This window comes from Canis lupus, chromosome 14, assembly GCF_048164855.1.
Source record: "Canis lupus baileyi chromosome 14, mCanLup2.hap1, whole genome shotgun sequence".
NCBI classification, from domain to species: domain Eukaryota; kingdom Metazoa; phylum Chordata; class Mammalia; order Carnivora; family Canidae; genus Canis; species Canis lupus.
Window position 1 is genome coordinate 63616995 of NC_132851.1, and position 26880 is coordinate 63643874.

At 37.2% G+C, this 26880-nt stretch overlaps 1 protein-coding gene and 1 pseudogene across 4 annotated transcripts in view; both read right to left on the reverse strand.

The window, feature by feature from the left end:
• The window catches only part of ADAMTS3 (ADAM metallopeptidase with thrombospondin type 1 motif 3), a 260554-nt gene that overhangs the window by 46339 nt on the left and 187335 nt on the right, over positions 1 to 26880 (reverse strand). For all 4 annotated transcript variants that reach the window (XM_072775379.1, XM_072775382.1, XM_072775380.1 and 1 more), the window contains one exon: positions 16546 to 16745. In XM_072775379.1, the coding sequence (XP_072631480.1) occupies positions 16546 to 16745 (200 nt within the window). The remainder of the gene's footprint in view (positions 1 to 16545; positions 16746 to 26880) is intronic.
• Positions 26357 to 26517, reverse strand: LOC140604373 (U2 spliceosomal RNA; annotated as a pseudogene).

Sequence of the window (26880 nt, forward strand, 5' to 3'; positions counted from 1 at the left end):
AACATAAAGGAGCTTAGCACCCTTCCATCCATCCCTGAGAAAAGATTTTAAAGACTTATGGATGTATTTTCATAATCTATATGAAAAGAACAAGAAATAAAACTACCTCCTTCTTAGTTTTCACCTAAAAGAGACTCCAAGACTCTTACGTTTGAAATTTCAATTGAATGAAAGATGTGATTTAAATTAAATCTACCAAAAACAAAAAACAAACAAAAAAAAACCAAACCTATGGGGAAAATCATCGGACACTTAAATTTTTTCAAAAATACTGTTTCAAGGTACAAAAGTTCCTCCCAGCAGGTGGCAGTATGCACATTTTTGAGGGGGGTAAATGTTGCTTAATACACCTGGAGGTACTTACTCACCAGTTGTTATGTCTGTCTTTTCCTATATTTACACATAAATAAAATAACTTCCTTAAAATTAAATAAGAGTTTTAAAATACTCTAGCCTAAGGAAAACATTGAGTCATTTGACTCTTGAAAGCAAAGAAAAATACTGAAGACATCTTTATTTAGATTGTTTTTCAACGTCATACAGTAAAATATATGAGAGGCATAGAAACCCTCAGAATCTGACTATAAACTATTCACAAATTTTAACAACAAATTATATACAGAATGAACTAAAAACATATACTGAATGAACCACTTGAATCTGTCAAGATGAACTAAAATAATATTTGTTAAGAAAGCATTTTTACAACTTTTAGTGACAAGGAAAGCAATATTTTTCCTAAGTAAAAGCAACACGAACAAACAAAAACAACAGCTAACATTATATAAAGCTTTTCGGATTCCAGGCACTGCACTAAATACTTTAGATTCGTTCAAGTGATTCTTGCAACAACTTAAGAGATATTATCATCACCATTTTACACTAAGAATTGAGGCCCAGAGAAGTCAAGTAACTTGCCCATGGTCACACAGTTCATAGACACAGCAAAGGATGAAAACCTACGCAGTCTGACTCCAGAGTCAGTAGTTTTCACCATCTTGCTATACTTCCACAAACCTGCGCACCACAACACTGTTACTGTGCACAGAACAGCTGGTTTTAGAATAATCAGTAGTAATTTGCTATCCCTGAATTGAAGAAATTGGTGTGTAAGTATATTGAGAAAGAGGAATTAACAACTTCACTTCCTTTTCATAATCTTCCTTCGTGTAAATTTTAAGGAAATGAGGAATTGGACTCTGAATTTACTATAAATAACGATTTCTTGGTGATCAATATGATGGTAGTTTTAAAAATACTGAAAAAAAGAAAAAGATGCTAGAGCAGATCACTGGAAAAACTGAATAAGAAAAGTTAGGGCTGAAATTTATAACCAGCATTTTGGGTTGTAAGAAAGGCATTAAGCATAATAATTCTAAGAAGTCACATATTTGACACAACATAATGCAAATATGCGTAAAACCGAACACCCCTTTACCACGTGAATGAATCTATCACAGTGTGTGTAAGATTTTCTGTGAGATGTTCAGGGTTGAGCCTAGAGCTTTTATTAAATCACCTGAAAGAAGGAGTAAACAGAATATTAATTCACTTTTCAGATGACCTTAAATGAGAAGGGGTTGCCAGTGATGTGATAGGGGCGGGGGGGAGGGAAGGTAAAATCAAGTCAAGTATTCCTTTCCTTGAAAGGAAAATCCCTTCCAGGTTTGTTCCCGGACAGGACAATTTCTCCCAGGACATTTCCCTGGCAGGACACCCTGACCTGCTTTGTCTGACTAGCTGATGAACAGCTTTGTCTGGCTTCAACAAAGCAACACTCGTTTTTCTTTTAGATGGGTGGATTAGGTCTGGAGAGACAGGATGGCTGAGTGGTTAAGAGCATGAGTTCTGTAGCCAGGCTGCCTGGGCTTGATCTTAGCTCTGTGACCTTGGGCATGTTATTTGCCTCCATGTTTTGGTCTACTCATCTGTAAAATGGGTGCATTAGAGTATTGTCCTTAGAGGATTGTTGAGAGGAATAAATGAGCTCATATATGTTACAGTGCTTAATGGTGCCGGCCCTTGCACATGTAAAATAAAAAATTTATTAGCCATCATTAATACCATTACTCACAAAGAAGAAAATAAGTGATACCTAAGCGTGATTTTTAAAAAGAGAGAGAGAGACTTGGTTTATGAAAAGCAAACAAGTTAATGACAAGACAGTCTAGGTAATTTGGGCTGACACAAAAGCATTCTGAAATGAACTGGGAAGAAATAGTACTTTCCACAACTAATTTCTTGCAGAGCTAAAACAGTTCCAGACACACACCTACTTGGATTCTCAGCTCATCCTCTACATTCCTTTTGATCAGAGTAGGGGGCTGACTCTCTCTTCTTTTCTCACCTCCAATCTCAGGTCAACAATAATTACCTTTATTAATCACCTAATCAAATATTCATTGAACAGTTACCATATGCCTAACTGTCCCTGGGGCAGGACATTTAAGAGTAACTGAGTCTGGGTCTCAGTTCGTATCATGACTGTGTTCTATCAGGTGAAATAGGCTACGTGCGTGAACAAAAATCAATAAATATTTTAAAAAGACAGGCAGACGTGGTCCTACCAGATAGGATCATGTCCTCTGAAGGCAATAAATCTGACTGACAAGATAGACGTCCAGAGGGTGAGGAAGAAGTTAAGACTGGGTAGTCAGAGCAGGGAGACCCAAAATCAGGAAGGGTATTATGAAGAGCAAGTGCAAGAAGTCCAATCCACATTATCGCGGAAGCTCAACACTCTGCAAAGGAGACATCTCGTATCACTACTTTAGAAAGAGGCTGAGACCCACAGAAGTTACATGATTCTTTCCCCCAGAAGATGAGCACGAGTAAAAGTCAGGTAAGTCTACGTGATGCCGATGCCTGTTGCTCTTTCACACCTACCTCTCTTGCCTTTTTCTGTTTGTCACCTAGGTCTCTGGCTTCTTCTGCTCCAAATGCTCTGCTCCAAAAAACTCATCAAGTCTTTATTGCCTGTATTCAAGCTCTCCCTTGCTTGGAGTTCCTTGTCATCTTTAATCCATACTCTTAATTCTCCCTCGTCATGAAAAAATAACCCACCTACAGTGCTCAGCAGCATTTAGTACTGTACCGCACTGTGTTCTTCGAACACTACTCGCATCTTTAGTGATACGAGCTCCCTTTTCTCCATCCAGCTCACATGTCAGTGTGCCTCACGGTTTTGTTTTCAACCATCGTCTCTTCTCATGCACTCGCTCTGCAATATTTCATCCGCTGCTGTTTCTTCAACCGATACCTACAGGCTGATTAGCTCCAAATGTTTACGTCTGTAACACTCATTCATCTCTCTCATGCTCAAGAGCCATCTGTTCAACTCCAGTAGTAACAGAACTATCTTTTTTTTTTATAATAAATTTATTTTTTATTGGTGTTCAATTTGCCAACATACAGAATAACACCCAGTGCTCATCCCGTCAAGTGCCCCCCTCAGTGCCCGTCACCCATTCACCCCCACCCCCTGCCCTCCTCCCCTTCCACCACCCCTAGTTCGTTTCCCAGAGTTAGGAGTCTATGTTCTGTCTCCCTTTCTGATATTTCCCACACATTTCTTCTCCCTTCCCCTCTATTCCCTTTCACTATTATTTATCTTCCCCAAATGAATGAGACCATATAATGCTTGTCCTTCTCCGATTGACTTACTTCACTCAGCATAATACCCTCCAGTTCCATCCACGTCGAAGCAAATGGTGGGTATCTGTCGTTTCTAATGGCTGAGGAATATTCCATTGTCTACATAAACCACATCTTCTTTATCCATCATCTTTCGATGGACCCCGAGGCTCCCTCCACAGTTTGGCTATTGTGTAACAGAACTATCTCCTGGGAATCTACCTATACATCTCAGAGTATACTCGTCTTCTCCCCAGAGTCTGTTCTCCCAGTATTCTACACAGTTGAAGACTAAACTATCCTTGATTCCCTCCTCTTCTGCAAACGCAGTCAATCTGTACCCTGTCCTGTACCCTGACATCTCTCAAGTCTATCTCTCCACGGCCAGTAGCTAGTAGCCATTCTACTCAGTTGAACTGTTACAATAACCTGCTAAAACTTTTGCAAACGTTTACATTTGGGTAATTTGGGCCCATTTCAATAGTCCTCTGGAAGGGCAGATTATAAGGGTCAGATGGTTGTTTCCAATAAGCATAAGTCTGTCCTTTTATGCTAATTATGCCTTTACCTCATTTTAAGCATCAAAGGAGCTCTGTGTGGACTAATTCAGCTACAAAGACTTAAAAAAAAAAATCTTCTGGCCTTTAGTGAAAGCATCCTAAAAGCCCTGGTAGAACGGATTCCCTTTCTTCAAGAATGAGCAAGATGGGATTCCCTCAACAAGCTAAAAAGCTTTTCTGTGCTTTAGGGCCCTGGGAAAGATAAAAGGCTGCTATAAATCTGGAAGGGATAAGGTCAATCTGAAATTGGTAGCATAACAAAGGAAAAATGAGTCAATGCCAGGAGGGAACTCTGGGACTTCGGAAACAAAGGTGAAGGGGAAAGAGGAAGGTGAGATGCTTCAGCGAAAAGAGACCGCTGAGACAGCAACACTGTGTAGTCGTCCTGTTGTTATATTAATTAAACCTGTGATGTTCAGACCTTCAGTGGGGCCAGGATATTCCAGAGAAAGCATGCATGTTTATCTAAGGGAGGGCTGAACTGACTTCTGTTTACTCCGATCTGTCTCTGTGACCTGTTATGGTCAATAAGACAGCTTGTGGAGGCGGGGTGATACAGTATAAATCACAAGGGCTTGGAGCCAGATAGACGAGGAGTTGTTTCCTAATTCTGGATACTGTGTGTCTGGGCACAGCATCTTACAGTCTCCTCCTCCAAGTCATTCTAATGCACCAAGATTCTCTTCATAAAGGACAGACTGATAAAGTAATTCATCTTTCTTTTTTTATGAATTTATTTTTTATTGGTGTTCAATTTGCCAACATACAGAATAACACCCAGTGCTCATCCCGTCAAGTGACCCCCTCAGTGCCCGTCACCCAGTTGCCCCTCCCCCCGCCCACCTCCCCTTCCACCACCCCTAGTTCGTTTCCCAGAGTTAGGAGTCTCTCATGTTCTGTCTCCTTTTCTGATATTTCCCACACATTTCTTCTCCCTTCCCTTATATTCCCTTTCACTATTTTTTATATTCCCCAAATGAATCAGAACATATAATGTTTGTCCTTCTCCGACTGACTTACTTCACTCAGCATAATACCCTCCAGTTCCATCCACGTTGAAGCAAATGGTGGGTATTTGTGGTTTCCAATGGCTGAGGAATATTCCATTGTATACATAGACCACAGCTTCTTTATCCATTCATCTTTCCATGGACACCGAGGCTCCTTCCACAGTTTGGCTATTGTGGCCATTGCTGCTAGAAACATCGGGGTGCAGGTGTCCCGGCGTTTCACTGCATCTGTATCTTTGGGGTAAATCCCCAGCAGTGCAATTGCGGGGTCGTAGGGCAGGTCTATTTTTAACTCTTTGAGGAACCTCACCACAGTTTTCCAGAGTGGCTGCACCAGTCACATTCCCACCAACAGTGCAGGAGGGTTCCCCTTTCTCCACATCCTCTCCAACATTTGTGGTTTCCTGCCGTGTTAATTTTCCCCATTCTCACTGGTGTGAGGTGGGATCTCATTGTGGTTTTGATTTGTATTTCCCTGATGGCAAGTGAAGCAGAGCATTTTCTCATGTGCGTGTTGGCCATGTCTATGTCCTCCTCTGTGAGATTTCTCTTCATGTCTTTTGCCCATTTCATGATTGGATTGTTTGTTTCTTGGGTGTTGAGTTTAATAAGTTCTTTATAGATCTTGGAAACTAGCCCTTTCATCTTTAAAACCCCTTGACTCTTCATTAGCAGGTGAAATTCAAATGCCTTAGAATGGTATGGACATTTTTTAAAGGTAACCCTAGCTTCCCTATCCAGCCTCATTTTCTGTCATCTCCCCTAAATACCCTTCAATTTTACGTATAGACAAGCCTCCATTGGCTCAGAAGACACCATGAACTATCCCTTTGTGTATTTTTTTACAGTATCTTTCCCATCTTCCAAAAGTCATCTTCTCCTTTTCTAGCAGCAAAATGCCAATTCATTCTCTAAAGCCCAACTCAAATGGCATCTCCTCTGTGAAGACTCCATCTGCCACTGGCATTATTTGCCAAACCACATCCCTTTCTTTTCAATTTTAATGTTTACATAGTCATTTGTAACTAAATCTTTTAAAGAAATTATCACATTTTATTATTATTTGTTGATTTCACCTGCCTGCTAGAACTAGCTCCTTGTGAAAAAAAAAAAAAAAAACAAACCTAAATTTTATTAATTTTTGTCTCTCTAGAAGCAAACAGGATTTGGCCTATGAAAAGGCATGTATGTTGGGTGAATCAATATTTAAAGGATTGATGTTAATTCTAATGTAAGAAATGGATTAAAGATAATGACCCAAAATAGACAACTGCTTCATGATTTGCTTAGGTTGCCTGAACACGTATACTCCCCAGATAAATTTGCCTTGCACTCATGTTCAATGTTTTAAGAAACATTAGTTGAGAAATCAAAAGCAGTGTAAAGATTTAATCATCATTAATTAACCAGGAGCCACACATACCTGCTAATGCTTGAACAAGTCTATTATTAATGCTTTGTTAGGACCAGAATACTTACTTATACCTTTTTTCTTCTAAATATATTAGCAGGGAAGTTTGCCATGTCCACATAACACAGCAATGTTATTAGTTCACTGTACATAAATAGCCAATTTTAGTATAAAAAAGAATTAACGAGTTCTCTTTAATTATTAATGATTACTTGGAAGTATGATTAAAAGCCACTTTTAAATGAATTGTTTTCTTTTCAGTTGATACATTCTGAGATTAAAGCATTGCAGAAAGCTGCAAATATTAATAGGCACAACAGACCCAGGTCACTTCACAGATCTTAGTATATGACAATGATACCTGCCACAGACAGCACGCTGTTGGTGTCAGGGCACATCTGGCACACTGAAAACAACACACCATCCTAGTCACAAAATCTGCTTCATTGCCCTATTACAGAGAACCTTAAAAAAGACTGCTAATTGATTTGATTCAAATAAGGCAAGTAACTGAATTCTCATTACAGTGACTTGAATGGTATTTAATAAGATACAGAAACAGGTAAAGGAAAGACATGAGAATTTTATCTGGCAAGGGACACATAAAATGCCTTGACTGTAACAAAAGCAGTAAAGCTTAGGGAGGAAACAGAGCACTGGGCTCAAGCTCTGGCCGGGCTACCTCTTAGCTGGGAGACTAGAAAAGTCACCTAACCTCTCTAAATCTCAATCTCCTCATTTTTAAACTAAGACTACAAGTGAACATGTCTCAGGATTGAGGAATATTATATAATTCATGTAATATATTTAGCACAGGCCCAGGCAGAGAGCAAAGACTAAAAGATGATGATATCATTCTTTTGAATCTACACTTAAACTAAAGGATTTCAAACACCTTCAAAGATTTCATCACTAACCTGATGCCACACAATCTGTTTTTTCCCCCCACAGACTACTCCATCTATATAAATGGCATCATCATCATCCAGTAGTGTTCAAGTCAGAAAATTGTAAGGCGCCCCTTTCCCTAGCCCCGATCTGATCCACTGGTAAATCTTACTGATTCTACCATAAATACTCCTTTGTCAAAGCAATCTTCACTGTCCAATAAGCCATCATCCCTTATCTACACATCTACAACTGATAGCCAAATGGTCAGCCTTCATTCTAAACCTCTCCAACCCATTTACAACACAGAATGAGGCCTCCAATAGCTTTCCCTTAATTTAATTAAAACTGAATTCAAGCTCCTTCCATGACCTAAAAGGTCCTTATTTTTCTTCTTTAAGCTCCACCTGACTCCTTGCATGTTAGACTCAAACCACAGTGGCTTCTGTTCAGTAACTACAACACAGGTCATTGTTCAGTGGCTGGCTCTCCCTTTTACTTTAGGTCTCAACTTAATCACTTCTTGGTCCAAGGCTTTCTTTTCATGTCTCTGTAAAATCCCTATCATCCACTTGCTCTGTTATTCTCTTTCCAAGCAAACTGTTGGTTCCCTGCATTGCTCTTAGTATAACATATGATGCATTTATTTCATTTCTCCACCAGTCTGTAATCTTGGGATAGGGAATAAATCTTTTGTGTTCACCTCTACATATCTGGTTTATAGCATTAAAATATTTGTTAAAACCTTGGATCAATGAAAATTTTATTGCATGTTTACTCTGTGTCAGACAGTTCTGTTTTGTTAGGGCTTTGTTTTTTTGTTTCTTTAGATGTTAGCATTTAGAGTCGTTTCAGGTTTAAAGAAAAATTAAGTGGAAAGTACAGATAGTTCTAATATACCCCTCTACCTAATCACATATTAGGATAACACCTTGCATTAGTGTGGTACATGCCTTACAGTTGATGAATCAGTATTGACACATTATTATCTACTAAAGTCCATTGTTTGCAGTATTCTAGTTTCTTGTATTCTACAGTTTAATGAGTTTTGACAAAAGCATAATGTCTTTATGCACCATAAATATCCATCATACAGAATAGTTTCACCTCCATTAAAATGTCCTGGGCTCCACTTCCTCATCCCTCTGTCCCTCTCCCTAAACCTCTGATGTTTTTCTTGTCTGAAGTGTCACAGACTATTTTTCATGTTGTAAATAAAAAGCTTAATCATGTACAGCAATTTGCACTCAAGGTGAAATATGGTAAATACTAGTTAGGTATTGTAGTAGTAGAAAGAAATTCTAGCATCCAAAGGGATTAGAGTTGATGGAACATATATCTTTTATGTCTTTTTAATTGACATTCATTTAATAATTTGGTCAAAATTTAACCAATTCCAATAAAAAAAGATAGAATGTCATGATTTTACAGCACCAGCTTGCACTTTTTTCAAATCAAACTAACATCTAGAAGAGTTGTCTTCATTTCATCACCTTTATAGACTCTGTGTTTCCTGGTCTTAACCTGCCAAGAACTTCTTTATATTCTCCCAATGTCTTGAACGGGGTAAATACCCATCCACTGCTAAACCAATAACTGATTTTTAAAACAGAACTGAACAAAGAAGATAAACCCTCACTGAAGAGCTGTATAGTTACTATCTATCTAGATGTTCTTATTTTGCATTGATTTCCTTCATGCAACTTCTATATAGCCAAACTCAAATAGGAGCTTTGAATGTTCAACTCTCCTCTCTGCCTGGAACTTACCATCCATCTTTGAACATCTAACTTCTACCTACCATGCAAGGCCAAGTTCATGTATACATCTTCCTCAAACCCTTCCTCATTCCCATACTTCAAAGATATCTCTAATACTCTTTCCCAATAGCACTCGATCTATACTTCCAGTCAATTAGCATTTTCTAGGCTTCATTATACATATTCATAAATCTAATTTCTCCTAGTGAAGTACATCCTCAAGGGGCAAAACATCTCTATGATAAAAGAAGTTTTCCGGCTTGAATAATAGGGTGCTGAGAAAGTGAAAGACAAGAAGGCAAGACTGAACTCGTTTGCTATAATCTCTGAAGGTACTTGGAAGAGAACTATACTGAAACATAAATGTGATTTTATATAAAATCTCATCAAACTTATTGTACAGTTATACTTTAATAAAAGTTGATGTTTAAGAGTAATTGTTTATGATATTTCAATACTAATTTTATTTACTATTAAATCACATACTCATTATGTATTTCCTCATGCGTGGTTGGCAAAAATGCGTAAGCCATTCTTTTTGACAACTCATCTCTATTCATAACGGAAGTCTCCAAAAAAGATCATTTGATATTAAATTCTTTAAAGGTTACAAGAAAAACTAAATGAAACAAGGGAAAGCATAAAATCAAGGGTTCTTTTATTATGTTTATTTTTACTTTTAACTTCACTCTGAAATAATTTTAGACTCACAAAAAAGGGACAAAAATAATATAAAATATTCCTACACACCTTTCACCAAGCTTTAACACTTTTCATCACAGATCAGTGAAACCAGGAGCTGGTCCTTTGAAAAAGTTAATAAAATTGATAAACCTCTAGCCAGACTTATAAAAAAGAAAAGATAAAGGGCCCAAATAAATAAAGTCACAAATGAGAAAGGAGAAATAACAACCAACACCACAGAAGTACGATCACAAAAGAATATGTTTAAAGAGTTATATGCCAAAAAGCTGAACAACCTACAAGAAATGTATAAATGCTTAGGAAAATATAAACTACCAAAACCAAAACAGGAAGAAATAGAAAACTTGAACAGACTGATAACCAGTAAAGAAATTGAATCAGTAATCATAAAAGTTCCTATCTATTTTCCTCAAACTGTTCCAAAAAATAGAAAATGGAGGAAAACTTCCAAATTCATTCTATGAAGCCAGCACTGATAACACTGATACCAAAAATACCAAAACCAGTTAAAGACTACTGAAAAAGAGAATGATAAGTCAATTTCTCTGATAGACGTGGATGCAAAAGTTTTCAATAAAATCCTAGCAAACTGAATCCAACAATACAGTTTTAGAAGTCATTCAGTATGATCAAGTGGGATTCATCCCTGGGTTGCAAGGGTGGTTCAATACTCACAAATTAATCAATGTGGTATATTATATCAACAAGAGAAAGGAAAGGAACCATATGATCATTTCAATAGATATAGAAAAAGCATTTGACGAAGTACAATATCCAGTCATGACAAAAAAACCTCAATGAAGTAGGTTTAGAGGAAACATACCTCATCATAATAAAGGCTATATATGAAAAACAATTTACATCATCCTCAATGGGGAAAAACAGAGCTTTTCCTCTATGGTCAGGAAAAGACAGGAATGTCCACTCTCACCTCTGTTACTTAATACAGTACCGGATGTCTAGCCACAGCAATCAGACAACAACAAAAACAAAAGGCATCCAAATCAGCAAGGAAGAAGTAAAACTTTCACTATTTGCAGATAACATACCATACATAAAAAACCCAAAAGCCTGCTAAAACTGACACACAAATTCAGTAAAGTTGCAGGATACAAAATCAACATACAGAAATCTATCGCATTTCTATACACCAATAATGAAGCAGCAGAAAGAGAAATTAAGGAATCAATCTCATTTACAATTGCACCAAAACAATAAGATACCTAGGAATAAACCTAACCAAAGTGGTGAAAGACCTGTATTCTAAAACTATAAAATGCTGACAAAGAAATTGAAGATGACACAAAGAAATGGAAAGAAATTCCTCGTTCATGGGTCAGAACAAAAAAATATTGTTAAAATATCTGTGCTACCCAAAGCAATCTACATCTTTAATACGATCTCTATGAGGATTAAACTCTTTGTCTAGCTCTCTTCCTCACAGAATTTCTAGATCTCTGCTCACATAATATCTCAGAGATGCTCTTCCTAACCTCCTATCTCAAATATTTCCCGTGCTGCCTCTTCTCTCCTTGACAGTATCTCTTTACTCTTAATTTATTTTCCTTCTCAGGAGTTATTATTACTTAAACTTACATATTTATTTATTATTTGGCTATTAACGTGTCTCCTCTTTCAAGCTCCAAGAGAGCAGAGAATTTTCTATTGTGTTCGTTGAGAATTTTTCTAAGCCTAAAACAGCCTTGTATATAGTAAGCAATGGATCAATATTTGTTTTTTTTTTTTAATTTATTCATGAGAGAGGCACACACAGAGAGAGAGCGAGAGCGAGAGAGCGAGAGAGAGAGAGAGGCAGAGGGAGAATCAGGCTCGGCTCCATGCAGGGAGCCGGACGCGGGACCCGATCCCGGGTCCCCAGGATCAGGCCCCGGGCTGAAGGAGGCGCTAAACCACTGAGCCGCTCAGGCTGCCCTGGATCAATAGATCAATATTTGTATAATGAGACATGCCCCATCGCTGAGAACCACTCTCTGAGTGCGTCAGCCATATTACAAAATAGCAAAACTAAAATTTCCTAACATAACAGGATTTGATGTGAGAGCCTAACAAAGGCTTGTAACACATATCACATATATCTTATTTGAAACCTATAAAGCTTGCCCAGATTCTGGTCATTAGTCATGCTGTTTTACAATATATCCAGATCTGTTTATTTCTTCTTTACAGATGAGACTTGGGTAAATTTCAAGATCTACCCCCCCAAAAAGGAGTTAAAAATAAAAGGACACAGAAGGCTATCCCCTCTTTCACAGATTCAAAGAAGCCAAAGGCATAGGAAAGGGTACCCTCCCCCTTTTAGGGAGTTACAGCAATAACATCTTGTGGCCTGTTTAGACTTGTTCACTTGACCCTTAAACTTCCTGAGAGAAGTGCTAATTTAGTGAACTGCCTTTCCTGCGTCCAAACTCCCAGATTCACACAGTAAATCACTTAAAAACTACCAGACTCAGAGACACAATCATTACTATCATTAGGCAATATGGCCCTGGAATAGATAAGATATATTTGGGTCAAAAAGGTGGTCAATTCACATGGCTAATTTAAAATAGCAGATGAATTAGGGGAGGTATGTGGGAATGGGCAAAATAGGTGAAGGAGATTAAGAGGTACAAACTCCTAGTTATAAAATAAATAAGTCACAGGATGAAATGGACAGCATAGAGGAAAAATAAGCAGCAGATGAATTTTTTAAAATGTTTAACATTACTCCTGACACATATTTTGTTTCAAGTGTTTTTCTTGATTATACTTAAACTATGATTAGCCTGCAGTAAAATTAAATACGAAATATAACTTGAATTTTCTAAGTTTCTCTTCCCAATAACCCTGTCTCCTTCTCTCCTTCCTTCTCTTCCTCCTCCCCTGACCCCTTCTCCTTCTCTTTTAAAGCAACAGTGCTAATTTATTCTCTCTCACAGTTTCCATGGGTCGGGAATTTGGTACTGACTTAGCTGGCTGGTTGGTTCCAGCTTGGTGTTTCTTCTGAAGCAAGTCAGATGTCAGCGGGAGCTATTCAACTGAAGGCTTGACTGGGGTAGAAAAGTAGAAAGATCCTGCCTCAGACGTAGTTTCCTTATACAGCTGGCAAGGTGATGCTGGCTGTTGGCTGGGGGTGAGGGGGTGTCAGTTTTTCTTCACATTGAGTGTTCACATTCAGTTGCTTGGGTATTCTCACAGCATGACAGCTGCCTTCCCGAAGGCCTTTTTCTGTCCTCAACATTCCGGTAGAGAACCTATCTGACATGCACAAAGCCTGTATGTCCGTGCAGGCCTCAGGTTTGGTGGGCCATGATTTTAGATAACCATGAGAAGTCATAAGGCATGGTTACCACAGGAGGGGTAATTACTCAAACATTGTTAGGTAGGTAAAAACAATGTTCTTCACCTTGAATTTCCACGAGAATGTTTTGTTAGCTTATCATTATCCAACTCTAATCTAACTGGTCAGTTTGAGACAGGGTGATGAGCATGCCCATCTCACTGTTTTGGATCAGACAGCCTACAACAGGGCCCTGAGCAGTGGGAAGGAGAGGAAGGGATTCCGCTTCCGGGCTGTCATACTTTTAAGGCTGGCTGTCTGCTCTTATAAAAGAAACCTGAAATTACTCAGTTGGAAGAGGATGAGAATTTAAGTTTATCCAATTTAGACCAAGGTTTATCAACTTTAGCACTACTGACATTTTAGATTAGATAATTCATACGTCTTTGTTATGTAGGGCTGTTCCTGTATTGTATCTTTAGCGATATCCTTGGCCTCCTCCACTAGGGGCACAGGCAACTCTTCCTCCCAATTGTGATAACTAAAATCTCAACATGGCCAAATGTTCCTGCAGGCAGAGGTTGGGACAAACTGCCCTCTGCTGAAAATCACTGACTTACAATAAGGAAAATCTTGGCGGCTATATACTTAAGTCATGTGTAATTCAGCTCTCAACAACAAAAAAAACGTTTTCTATCTATCTGATGTCCATGTCTATCTTTCAGTTGGTTGTGAAATTAAGAGGGGAAGAGTGTTATTATTGTCTCTCCAAAACGCCTACCTACATCAATTATTTCAGAGGCAATGAGATTCTTAAGTTTTAAAACTTATTTCCTCTACTATAGTTCCATTCTCTGATGCACTATTAACTTTAGAATAATTTCTAGTATTTGAGACAGACTCAGTCTATTATCTAACCTTTTTAATGGACTTAAAAATAAAACAGTCCTTTTGATTGTTATTAAATCTAAAACGTGGCCCTTTGTTTATTCTTCAAAGCCCTTCAAATTGGAATTACTGTCTGGCAAATATACTTTATCATTTCTAATTTCATGACAAAAGACTCTACCCAGAAAGCCCTTACATTTTCACGGGCCTTTCAAAAAACAAAAGCAAACTGCAAAAACACAATAGAAAAACAAATCCTTGAAGACTCCAGTTTAACTCCCAACTTCCTGACGAATTACAGAATTAATGAACATTTTATTAAGCCTTTTGATGTTATAAACACAGAAATGAAATCCCCTTAAGGCCACAGAGCCAACAGGTAACAGAACTAGAATGAAAGCCCTTGCCTCGTAAGTCCCAATTTGATTACGCTCAAGCTTCACAACTTGGACAACTGTTGTCATAGCTGCCTTCTCCAAAAGTATAGCATTTGCAACATAAGTCTTCATAACAGCAAGTCTTTATAGCTTAACTTAAAAAAAAATTCCATGTATTTCTCTTTTCTGCTTGACTAAATTATAAGTTCTGTGAGGACAAGGACGGTATCAACTCTCTGCTGCATGATACCAAGTTGTGAGCACCAGGAAGAGGCCTAATAAATCTTTAAGGACTGGCTGCCCTCCCTGGTAGCAGGGCAAAGCAGCCCAAGGAAGGGTACAATGAATAATGTGAGTGGGAATAGCATCTCTTTAGGGATTTTTAAGTTTTAGGTCATTTTGGAAGTAAATGTCGTGTGGAAGCTAAAACATGACTGTTTCCTTCTGCACATGTACACAGCACAGTGACTTATATTTACCCACTTAATCCTCTCAACCTGCCTTGTAAAGTAAGTCCTATTCTTTTTCTCATTATGCAGATGGAGAGGCTGACGCAGGCACAGAGAGGCGGAACAGCATGCCCGTTTCACCACTAGCAAGTCAGACACAAAAGTCAGTCAGTAGTTGAAGACACTCGTGTAATTCACAAATAGTGATCCTCCATACACATCTATTGTGACAGCTAGCAGCAACCTGTTCTCTGTGTGATGTTTAGTCTTCATAACAGGAAGTGGTACCAGTGAGCAGATAGAAATAATTTCCATATGCTCTTTCTATCTCACAGACACATGGCAGGTATATGTATAATTTTATAAACTGGCATCTCAATAACAAAAATAGATTTAACATATAGGCTTAAATATTACCATAAATAGTATCAGAGAGGGAGACAGAACATGGAAGACTCCTAACTCTGGGAAACGAACTAGGGGTGGTGGAAGGGGAGTAGGGCGGGGGGGCGGGTTGAATGGGTGACAGGCACTAAGGGGGGCAATTGGCGGGATGAGCACTGGGTGTTATTCTGTATGTTGGCAAATTGAACACCAATAAAAAATAATTTTATTATTAAAAAATATTACCATAAATAAAATTATGATTAATAAAATTAATAATTATTATTCTCCATTGTAATTATTTGCAATTTAATCTTAAGCATGGAAAGAAGAAGGTAAACAATATAGATGCCCGCAGAAATTAAATTAAAAAATCAAAAGCTGGAAAAGGGAGAAGAGGCTTAGGTAACAAATTTGCTAGATCAATAAAAATAGGTATTTTATAATTCTAAGAGGTAAAATATACAAAATAGAATTGCACTACTATCTCAATTATCTTTTAGAAGTAGATGGTTTAGATACTATTTTTCCTCAATTGCTCTCTGCCAATTCACATGGAAAAAGAGAATCCCATTTTGGGATGTGAGCTAAATTTCTTCTGCATATAATTAAGGCTCATAAAGGAGAAATGAAGGAAAAACGTAGAGAGCTCTTGATGAGTGCACTGCATCACTGCACCATGGAAAGGACTGTGCTCTGTGTGTACAGTATACCTTCAATCATAGAATGCTGGAAGATACCACTCTTACTCAAAAACTCTAGAGTTAAGCATCCACACAAAGTTATCAGGCCTAAATCATCCTTTGTCATCCTGCAATACAAATGGTGCTGCTTCATCCTTCATGGTCCTTGTCAAGGCAGGTGGACAAAGCCACAATGGGTTGTGATGATGCTTAGAACAAAACGAAAATCATAATTCCTGGTATAGCTCCATCTTAGTAGGGCTTTTTAAATTTATGATTTCCCCTTGATGACAATGTCAAAACTAGCTGATCAACCAAAAGAAAATGTTGCTTCATGTTTCCTTCATTTTTGCATTCTTAAATATTTAGATCAATATTCCAATTTAATGCAGTTACAGGCACATTTTGGATGTGGGGTGCAGTCAGGGGAGTCCTCACAATAGGCCTCCAAAAGACACTGACAGAACAGAAGTGAATTAAAGGAATCAAAAAGCCTCAGAGAGGAGTCGCTACTCACAATGTTCATGAGGGTGAGGAGGTAGTTCTGGACGTGCTCTTTGCCATGGAAGCGGACCACGGAGTCATCCACCCCCAGCAGCACCTCAATGTTGTAGTCATTCTCTCCCGTGTGTCGGCGGTGCCTCGCTGCTTCCCTCAGCTGCTGGTCAATGCTGCTGGAAATAGTACCTACATCGTCAAGGCCTCCCAGATTCGACTCTATTAAGAAACAGAAGGAACTCAGGCATTTCAGCTTCCCCAGTGGGCCTTCTAACAATGTTTTACAAAGAAAAAGAAAATCTTCTAGGGGCGTCTAACATTATAATCAATAGTCACTGCGATACTGCTTTTTTCTTCAAATAATGTACACACGCATATGATCAGACCTCCTATAAATCCAACATGGAACAGCAACACTGAGGCTAAAGTACAGTTATTGCACAGAAGGCAGTGCCATCATGCCAGATGGAACGTTCCATGAGGATAAGAGTGTGTACTTTTATCCTCAGCCCAGAGCAAAGCAAGTGGGGCTACAGGCAGAACAGTTGCTGACCAAGTACTTATTAAATAAATGGCTATTATAGATTTAAAAATTGTGTGTTGATGAGTTTACAGTGATTAAGTCATTATAATCCTGTGGGGATAGAATTTGTATCACATACATTTAAATCACTCCTTTTGCCAAAAGCCTTAATGTAAAAACCAAATTAGAGCATGGCAACATAAGAGCATCAGGTTGTACAATCATCCGTCATGATATAGTACTTTATATCTTGAGAGTATGGTTTCCTAGTGAATGCTGCTAGGGAGACACTACAGGTCTCCGCATTTGTACTGGCCACCATCTGGATAGCAGGTCATTTCCATAGCTACATATGTGAATCTGTGAGACACCAAAGTAAGAAGTCAGTCAGAAAACACATCCAAAGAAAAATTAAAGAATAAACAATTTTTTCATTCTATACAATTGAAGGAATTTCATTTTCCCAATGGACAACACACACACACACACACACACACACACACACATATCCACACACAGGACAGATACAAATATCCATATCCATATCCATCCATCTATCTATCTAGAAAAAAGGGATTGAGAGAAGCATTCTCAGGTTCTAATCATCTTGATTATCTGTTTTCAGGTTACTATATTTTTGGTGAAGAAAAATGTTTTTTGTGAAATGAAAAATAAAATTCGTCATTTGAATGCTAAAATAAAAGATATTATTCAAAACTGCTGTATAAAACTGAAAGGAGATTCATTTCCAATTCAAATATACATAAGCTGGAAAGGATTTTATTTTACAAACTGCCTTGATGTCTCTAACAATCCCATATCTAAAAACAAATTTGAGAGAACCAGTTCTGATTCATGCTTTATATGGGATGCTTACTTAATGCTGCACTGGGGCCTGTAGGCCATTTGAAGAAGTGTCTGGCATTAAAGAATCGGGATTTGCCTCTCCACCTTTGTGGTTTTAACGAAGTTGGGGGGGAAGAAAAAGTGTCTCTTGGCCTGGAAGACTGATAACTAAGCCCCAGACACATAGGATTAGAAGTAGTAGAGGTACAGATCTTACACCCTTTCCACTATTAAAAAACACACACAGAGACACCAGTACTCTCCCATATGTATGGGCATAAGCTCTGAATATGACTACTCAGGGTTGAAAGCTATCCTGTAATTCACTTTGACCCAAGCCCAAATGCTAGATCATTAGCTGGGGGTTTTCTTCTCATTGGGGAATCACATGGACTCCACAATACATAAATAACTCTTACCACCATCCACATCAAACAGACAACTTTCCTCAAAAGTTGCTTTTAAGCACTGTAACCCACATGGAGGGCAAGAGACTACACCTGCAAATAGCTTTACCTAATTCAACCTCAAGCCTTTTCATACACACTTGAGAAAGTGAAAGGTTGTGATAGCTAATGTACAAATAGGAAACTCATACAAGAGCTCCCAGTTCTAAAAATGGCTCTTTTTGGCAGAACTGCCAGCCACGGTGTCCAATGCAAATATACGAGCAATATCATCATATCATTAAGTCTGATGCATGAATGGAAAAGGCGGAATTCTTATTTCAGAAAGACAGTTCCATTCTGCTCTAACACACCTTTGGTTTGGCCTTTGAATCCCTCCTTAAATAGGTGGTTTTCTGGTAAGAGAAGAGAATCTCTTTTTTCATTGCATGAAGAACCTGGAAAGGAAGAAGGAAGTCTTTTTCCTTCAACCATTGCCCTGATTCAATCAAGAATACATCTGTCCCTATTTCCCCCCGTACTCTACAGTGCCCTTTCTATGATTCCTAAAGTGGGCAGCGTCAAACATTTCAAGGAGAGACAGTGAAATAATTTCTTGCACTTTTTAATGTATACACATCAGTAGTAATTCCAGACAATTCTGAGGCTGTGAAATATCTTCTCTCATAGTGAATTTTTTCCAGTGTGCCCACTCTGTAATGTAACAGTCATGGGCTTTGTACTCAGACATACCTGGCTACAAATCCTGGCCGTGGCATATCCTAGCAATGTGATTTTATTTAAGATGCTTATCCTCTTTAAACCTCACTTCCCTCACTTCCCAAAGTAGGTATGGAACCAATACCTACTTTGCAGAGCTGCTGTGAAGAGATGTTTATAGTAAAAACACTATATACAGTGCTTAGATGTAAGTGCTCAATAAAAAGTATTCACTGTTACTATTAGCATGATGATGATGGTGGTGGTGGTGGTGATTTCCGATTGTGAGAAGTCTCCTACACTTTTTTTTAAAGCTTTCTACATTTTGTTTTACATACAAGAAATTAAATAGTTATAATAATTAAATAGCTTTTTTAAACAGAGGTAAGAAAAAAAATCTAGAATTAGTGATGGGAAATCTAAACTGCTAACTTTAAAAAGAATGAGGATGACAGTATTTCCTGCAGAGCAGAAAGTAGGTATAAGGAGAAAAGAATCTAGAATGTTTACTTTCAGATAAATTAGGATGAAATCCAATAAGATACGTTTCTTTGGTAGATTGAAAATCCAATATGAAATAGGAAAGAGTTAGCCAATAGATAGCGCTGACCTTCACTCAATGCATATTTATTGAGTACCCATACGTGTGGCAGACACTGAGAAGGTAAAGAGCCATTTGGTGGGTACCTCTTTAGGTGTTAATTCTGGGAACCACACAATTGTACTGGATTTATATCCAGGAATGGAGCTGAGTTTTAACATGTAGTCACAAACCATCATATAGGCTTGAATCACTTACACAGTTTTTAGTTTAAGCAGATCTAATCAGGGTACTATTACTACCAGTAACAACTCACATCTTTATAAAGCTTCAAAGTTTAAAAGCTAACACATGCTTTGGCAAAATTGACGCCTCTATGTCTGGTTCTACATTATTTCTGTACCCCATAAAATATAGGAACAGGAATAATTAAAGGTGGATAATTAAAATTAAATTAATAATTATCATGCTAATCATGTCCAAACACCCCTTCATCAGATCTGTTTACTGCTAAAAGGGCTGAAAGGAATCACAGAGAAGACAATAAGCAGGTTGAAGAAGCTAAAACATGGTGACATTTTGCATGGGGAGTAGCAAACTAGATCTTGGGGGGCCCTCTCTCTGTTGGCATCCTCTTAAGTAAGTGCATTCAAGGTGAGATGAATGGCTGTAGCTGAGTTGGACAGTAGAGAGTGGTTGATGTGATAACAGAATCAGTGGAAAGACTAAGCATCTTTAGAATAAATAAATAAATAAGGCCCTGCAGGAGGCCTTATTCATTTTCATTCCAGAAAAGTGATGCTCAGAGTAAATTTCAATCTTTCCAGAAATATCAAAGGCAATCCTTCTTAGTACTTAGAGTGAGTTTCCTTTTTTCAAACTTTTTTGAAACTTAATCTTCTGAGTTACTGATAAGAATTAACTACCATGTTGGAAACATTTTGATTGTAACCCTTTTTGTACTCCCTAGTTTCCCAACTATTGTATACAAATTTTCAGAAAAAGAATAATTTTACTACAAAGCTTATTTTAATTGAAGATATGCAATATTTGGGGGCACAATGGTGACCAACTAAGTCACATTAAGTACTGACATTTTTAGTGTAAAAGATAGGATTATTAGTGTTAAATAAGAATTTTGAACTTACCAAACAAGTAATGTAGAATACAATGTTTTGCTGATTATGAACAACTGGGCTTAAGGCATTTTCGGGATGGAACATGGCATGTTTACATACCTACTCATATTTATAGGGAGTCTAAGTATAGGTTGGTGAAATCACTCCCACCCCAGAAGAAACTCTATAGTCTGAAACACAGCAGAAGAGAAAGATAAAATTGAAAAAGTACAGGTTCTAATCACGTTCTGAATCTAATACAAATACCTCTGGGGTTGGAAAGCAATCTCAAGCAAACTGTAATAGAGACTGTGACAGAGTCATCTCTCCTCTATCCATTCTCTCTTCCCTAAGGAACAGAATGTTAATTTTATTTGAGGCAGTAATAAGACCAGCTAAAAGTCATTTCCAGTCTCTCTTGGGACGAAGGACCCCACTCAACTAAGAGTAATTCAATGAGATGTAAGCAGAAATATTGCTTATACTTCAGCGGCTTAATTTAGCCGGTATGAGAGGCTTCCACCAAGGCTCCTCAAAGGAATGTGATTCATCTTGGTAGGTTAGACCTCCTTTGAGCCTTTACTCATTATTCCTTCCTGCTTCCTGGAACATGGTTGTGATGTCAGGAGTTCTATGAGGTAACCTTAGCATCAAGGCATGTGCATAGTATGATAGGGGAGCTATAAAGAAGACATTTGACCCTTCAATGACTGTAAAGCTGACACCTCAGCCCTGGTTTGCCTAGACTTTGTTAAATATGAGGAATAGCACTTCCATCATGTTTAGGTCAAGTTTAGGTTTGCTTTTATATGTCACTGAATCTAGTCCTAATAGATATGACATTGACAATAATTTTGCTGTGTAAATTTTTAATGCTCCATTTGGGAATGCAAGTTAATTTTCATGTGGATAAGTGAATGGTAAAGTTCAGTTTACCAAAAATGTCTCAGCTTTCTTTGTAGTGCATCTACTTTAGACAATGAGGAAGGAAATGTTTTAGAGTAACTATAAACATAGAATGAGTCGTATGTATAAATTTAACATTCTTTGTGAACAGAATATGGTTGTGAAAATGAAGTGACTGGGATGCCACAAGCTGGATTTTCCAATAGTAGGTGGAGATCCTAAGATCAGAGCTAAAAATAAGCGTAAAATTCAACAAATGTCATATGTTAACATCAGAAGCAGAAAGGAGTTAAATTGTGTTGATCTGTTTATATCATCCAATAGTGATTTTTCTGTTGACATCTTTTTAAAACATTTATATTTTTATAGTTCCTAAAAAGATATACTAAGAGCACCTCTATATATGGGGGGCATTGTTCCACCAAGATATAAAAGATTTTTGTAAAAAACAGCTGAATTCTTCACCAAATGGGAAATTCCATAATGATAGTTCAAAGAACTATATTCAAGCCAATTTATGATGTCAATTCTGAAGTTTCATTAAGTAACTGTTGCTTTTTTTAAAAAAAGACATTACCATTGAATGAATATTAGTTTCCGTGATTTCTTTTCCCCAAAAGTTCTCATTCTAAAGTACACATTTGCTTTTGTTTTCACTGACTACTTTAAGGGACAGCATACAGCATTTTTTAAAAGTGGAAAACGTCTTATTTTTCACGTGAGAAAAAATAATGTTTTTATGGTTTGAGTTTATGATCATTCGCAAATTAAAAAAAAAACAAAACAGAAAAGTCACCTCAATGTCCAATACATACAACATTCTAACTTTTAATATGAACCTCCTGTATGTCAGTTAAAATGTTTTAAGCTGCAAATAAAACCTTCAACTGTTTTAAGCAACTTGGACACATATTCGTTTGTATTACAAGGGACCCAGAGGTTGGGTGATTCCTAGGTTAATCGGTTTATTGATAGATCATCAATCATTTTTCTCCATCTTTCATATCCTGCCTTTCTTGGCATGTAAACTTTGTTCTAATCAAAGATTAGCTTCTCTGGTTATTTCAAAATGGCAGCACCAATTCTAGCATCATAGCCAGGTATCACAAATTGTATGTTTGTGTACAACACAGTACGATACAACTCCTAAGAAACAGGAGTAGGTAAAAATCTTTACTAGAAGCCCAGTACATTTAACTATAAGTTTCAGTGGCCAGAACTGAGTCACATGCCCATGTACAAATCATTCACAGATAAGAACAGAACCCCACATATGTCTTAGTCCCATCAGAAATAAGCAGCCCTTGTAACTGAGGCTGGTCTCCCCTGAAGACGAAGAGGCAAATCCCCTTAAAACAAAAAAAGAGAGGAAAATCATGTTGTACTGGCAGTCTACATTGCTAAATCTCCTTTTCAGAGCCTCCTCTTCCTGCATTCTCTACCATTGGTCTTCCACGGGTCTGTTTTATTCTTAGTTTGTATTAATGCAGTTTGTGTTTCATTTCTGTTACTGTAATCTATTTGCCTAGAGATCACTTCCGCATTCTCTTGCAAGGTACAGTCCTTCATTCCTATGGTAGGGGACTCACCACTGTTGCTTACCTAGCTCATTCCAATTGTTTCTTAAATAAATCACTGAAATGTTTGGGTGTGGCAAAGTTGTCAGGCAAAATACAATATATCTGTTAAATTTAAATTTCATATAAACAACACTTTTTTAAAGATAAAGATGTTGCTAATGTAGTATTCGAGATTTTCTACTAAGTCAGTGACTGTAAGGAGATCTACGGCATTAAAAGTGTCGTAAACATTTACTCCGTGCAGCAAGTAAAGTAGCCTGTGTCCATCCAGAATGGCTGTACCCATTTATGACATCATGTTACAGGTAAATGTGCACTGGAAAATAAACCAAAGAACCACAATATATCTTATATTTTTATGAACTGTGTTTTATGGATAGCTTCAGTTTCCCCAAAAGGCTGATATATTTCAATAATTTGACATCAGTGTTAATTCTGAGTTGGCAGAGGTAGCCTAACCAACTACCATTATGTTTGGTACTAAGGGATATACCTTTCAATAAAGTTATTGAAATGCAAAAAACTAACAAACAAAAAACCATAAAGGTGTCCCAAATATTTCTTGGGGTGTGCCTAATACTAAAAACTTATTCAATGTTTATCTGTAATTCAAATTTAAATGAGATTCCTGTAATTTTATCCGCTAAATCTGGCAACTCTAGGTGTGGGGGAATCTATCTTTCTCCAGGGTATTTTATGCCCTCAGTTCCCTGTTCCATCACTGTATGCTCAGCTCTGGTAGTGACAAGAAAGACCAAGCATTGACCCAGGGATGGCCAAGTAGTGTATTCCTTTTCCTTGACTCTAGTGATCTGTTAAAGGATGAGTAAATGGTCTAAGTCATATCAACTAAACTATGACCAGGGATTATTTTATTTGTAGTTACTATGAAAAAGAAATTCCCTCTAGTAAGCTTGAAACTAGCAGAATATAACATAGAAGCTGCTTGGGACTAGCATGGGGATAGCTGTTGATCTACGTTTAATGCAAGAAGAGGAGAGTGAAGATTACGAATGGAGAGAACAGATTATGTTCCATTGACATCTTCCAGCCGCTGAATTCAACCATTCCTGAAACTTTGGTCTTTTCAATTTCATGAATCAATAAACTATTATCATCTCATTTTCTCTCTTACTAATTAATTATTTATTTACTTATTTATTGCTTAAGGCAGTCTGATGTTAGTTCCCAACAACTGAAACTAGAAGAGCCCTGATAAATAAACTCATCTATACTCTTCCTGCTATCGTCATCAATTGTCCTCATCTCCCTTCTCACTCTTCTTTAATAATCTATTCTTAGCCTATACAGACTTTTGAAAAGGTTGACACATTCTGTTTAATCTCCCAAATTCATTATACTTTATTCCTTTATCTCATTTGAAATTAAGGGTTTTGCTACTAGTGATCTGTTTCCTAGTTTGTTTCTTCTGTTGCTCTTATTCAGCTAAAACTATAAATTTAACTTTGAAAGACATCACAGTTTTAATTTCCAAATATTATCATTCTGTATATTGCATAGCATTTGAATTAACTCTCCTCTTTTTGACTACATTATATTCCTCTTACTTCTGGTTTTTAAAAATCACCTCTACTAAATCCAAGAGTAGAGGAAGGAGTCCTTATACTCAATGTACTAGAGTACATTCTAATAATCTGGCATTGCTAGAAATTAGTTTTCTAAGTAAGCTCAACTGCATAAAGGAGAGAGAAAATTGCACTTCACAGCTGCCAATTTCAAAGCTCAAATTATGTCCATCGGTTGCCTCCTATGTGTACTTTATTAAGGGTAACAAGATATTTTTTTCACTTCAGACTTCCCCAGAAACTCTATTTGAGCACACTACATTTTTTCCAAAGGCATAAGGAATGATTTAATAAAAATTAAACAAACCATTATAGCCAAACTATGAATATTAACATTTGCCATACATTCTTTCCAAAAAAATATTTAAAGAACAAGGAGTGGACCTGCATTTTCTAAGCCCTGGGAGAAAATAAATGGACAAGGCAGACACGGATCTTGTCCACACTGAATGTACATTCTAGTAATAAGAAAGATGAAGCAGGGTAAGGAAAATAAAACAGGATGAGAGAGTAAGAGGGACATGGGGAAGGCATAATTTTAGATAAGGTGTTCAGAAGAAGGTAGAAATAGAGATCTTGTAAACTGATGGAATGAGCCACATGAATATCAATGTTATATTTCTGGGAGATATATTTATGCCTTTTATACATATATGTAAACTCTTCATTTCTATTTATATTATAGATCTTTCAGAATGAGGTTGTGAGGTATTATACCAAGAAAATCAGAATAAATTCAGAAATATGGAAGGCAGACTTTTAAAATAGCCTCCCAAAGATCCATGGAACCTGTGAATATGACAAGATACCAATCCTATGATCATGTTATATGCCTGACCATAAGCTGACCATAAAATAAAGCTATCATTCAGGTGGGCCTGATCTAATTCATGAGCCATTAAAGTAGAAACCTTTCCCTGGCTGGTTGCAGAAGAGTAGGTCAAAAATATGCACCATGAAAAGGAAATCATGTACCATCGCTGGCTTCAAGGATAGAAGGATCCCATGCAAGGACCAGAGAGAGGTTTCTAGTTGCTGACAATCAGCTCTAGCCAACAGTTAGTGAGGAAATGGGGACCTCAGTCCCACAGCAACAAGAACCTAAATTCTGCCAACAGCAGGAATGAGTTTGGAAGTGGATTCTTTCTTAGAGCCTTGAGACAGGAGGTCAACCTGATCAGAACCCTGATTTTGGCCTCATGATAGCTAAGTATAGAACCCAGTCCAGTAACCTGGATTCTGATCTATAGAACCGTGAGTTAATAAATGAGTTCTTGGTGACTTGTTATGCAACAACAGGAAAATAATACAAAGAGAACAGAGTTCTAGGCCTAGGTCTGCTATGCTCTATCTGTAATGATTTGGAAAAAGATGCTAAACTTATCTGGGCCTCAGTTTCTTTATCTGTATTTATCTATAAAATAAATAGGTTGTTCCAGAGGATCATTAAAATCTTCTTCCTGAATAAATTTCCATAATTAATCATTGGGCCATGATTTCACTATTTTAGATGACTAAGGTTGCTTTCTTGATCATAAATGATTGATCATTCTAATAATTCATTTGTTGCTAAATCCTTCGTCAAGGATATGATTCACAATTAAAATATATTTCACATAGAAAAATGTGCTACACTTAAAGACAAACTGCATTATGATAAAAATACTTCATAACAATGCAGAAGTCTAGTAATTTATTGCAATAAGACATAATCTTCTCATTTACCATTTAAACTGGTAAGAACAGATACTACACTTGATCTTAGCCAAAATGCTGAGAAGCAATTCATTTACCATTTAAATAAGAGCACAGAGTGTTCATAAAGTCTGCAGGTACAAATTGTATAACATCATCAAGGACATCTTCATTTTTTTCCCTGAAAAATAAAATATTATCTATGTTTCCAGATTTTGTAGACAACCTATAAAAGGTTGAGTAAAGGTGGCATTTAGATTATTTAAGTATTTACACATTCACCAACCAGAGTTTATCCTAAGTGATCAAAAATTCACTTTATGCCTTTTTGTTGTGTTGCAATAAAATTTTACTATGCTACCATCAATAAATTTTTACCAAAGTCATAAAAATGTGGAATTAAAAATGCAATATTACCCATAAAATGAAAATACTGAAGTGGTCATCTACATT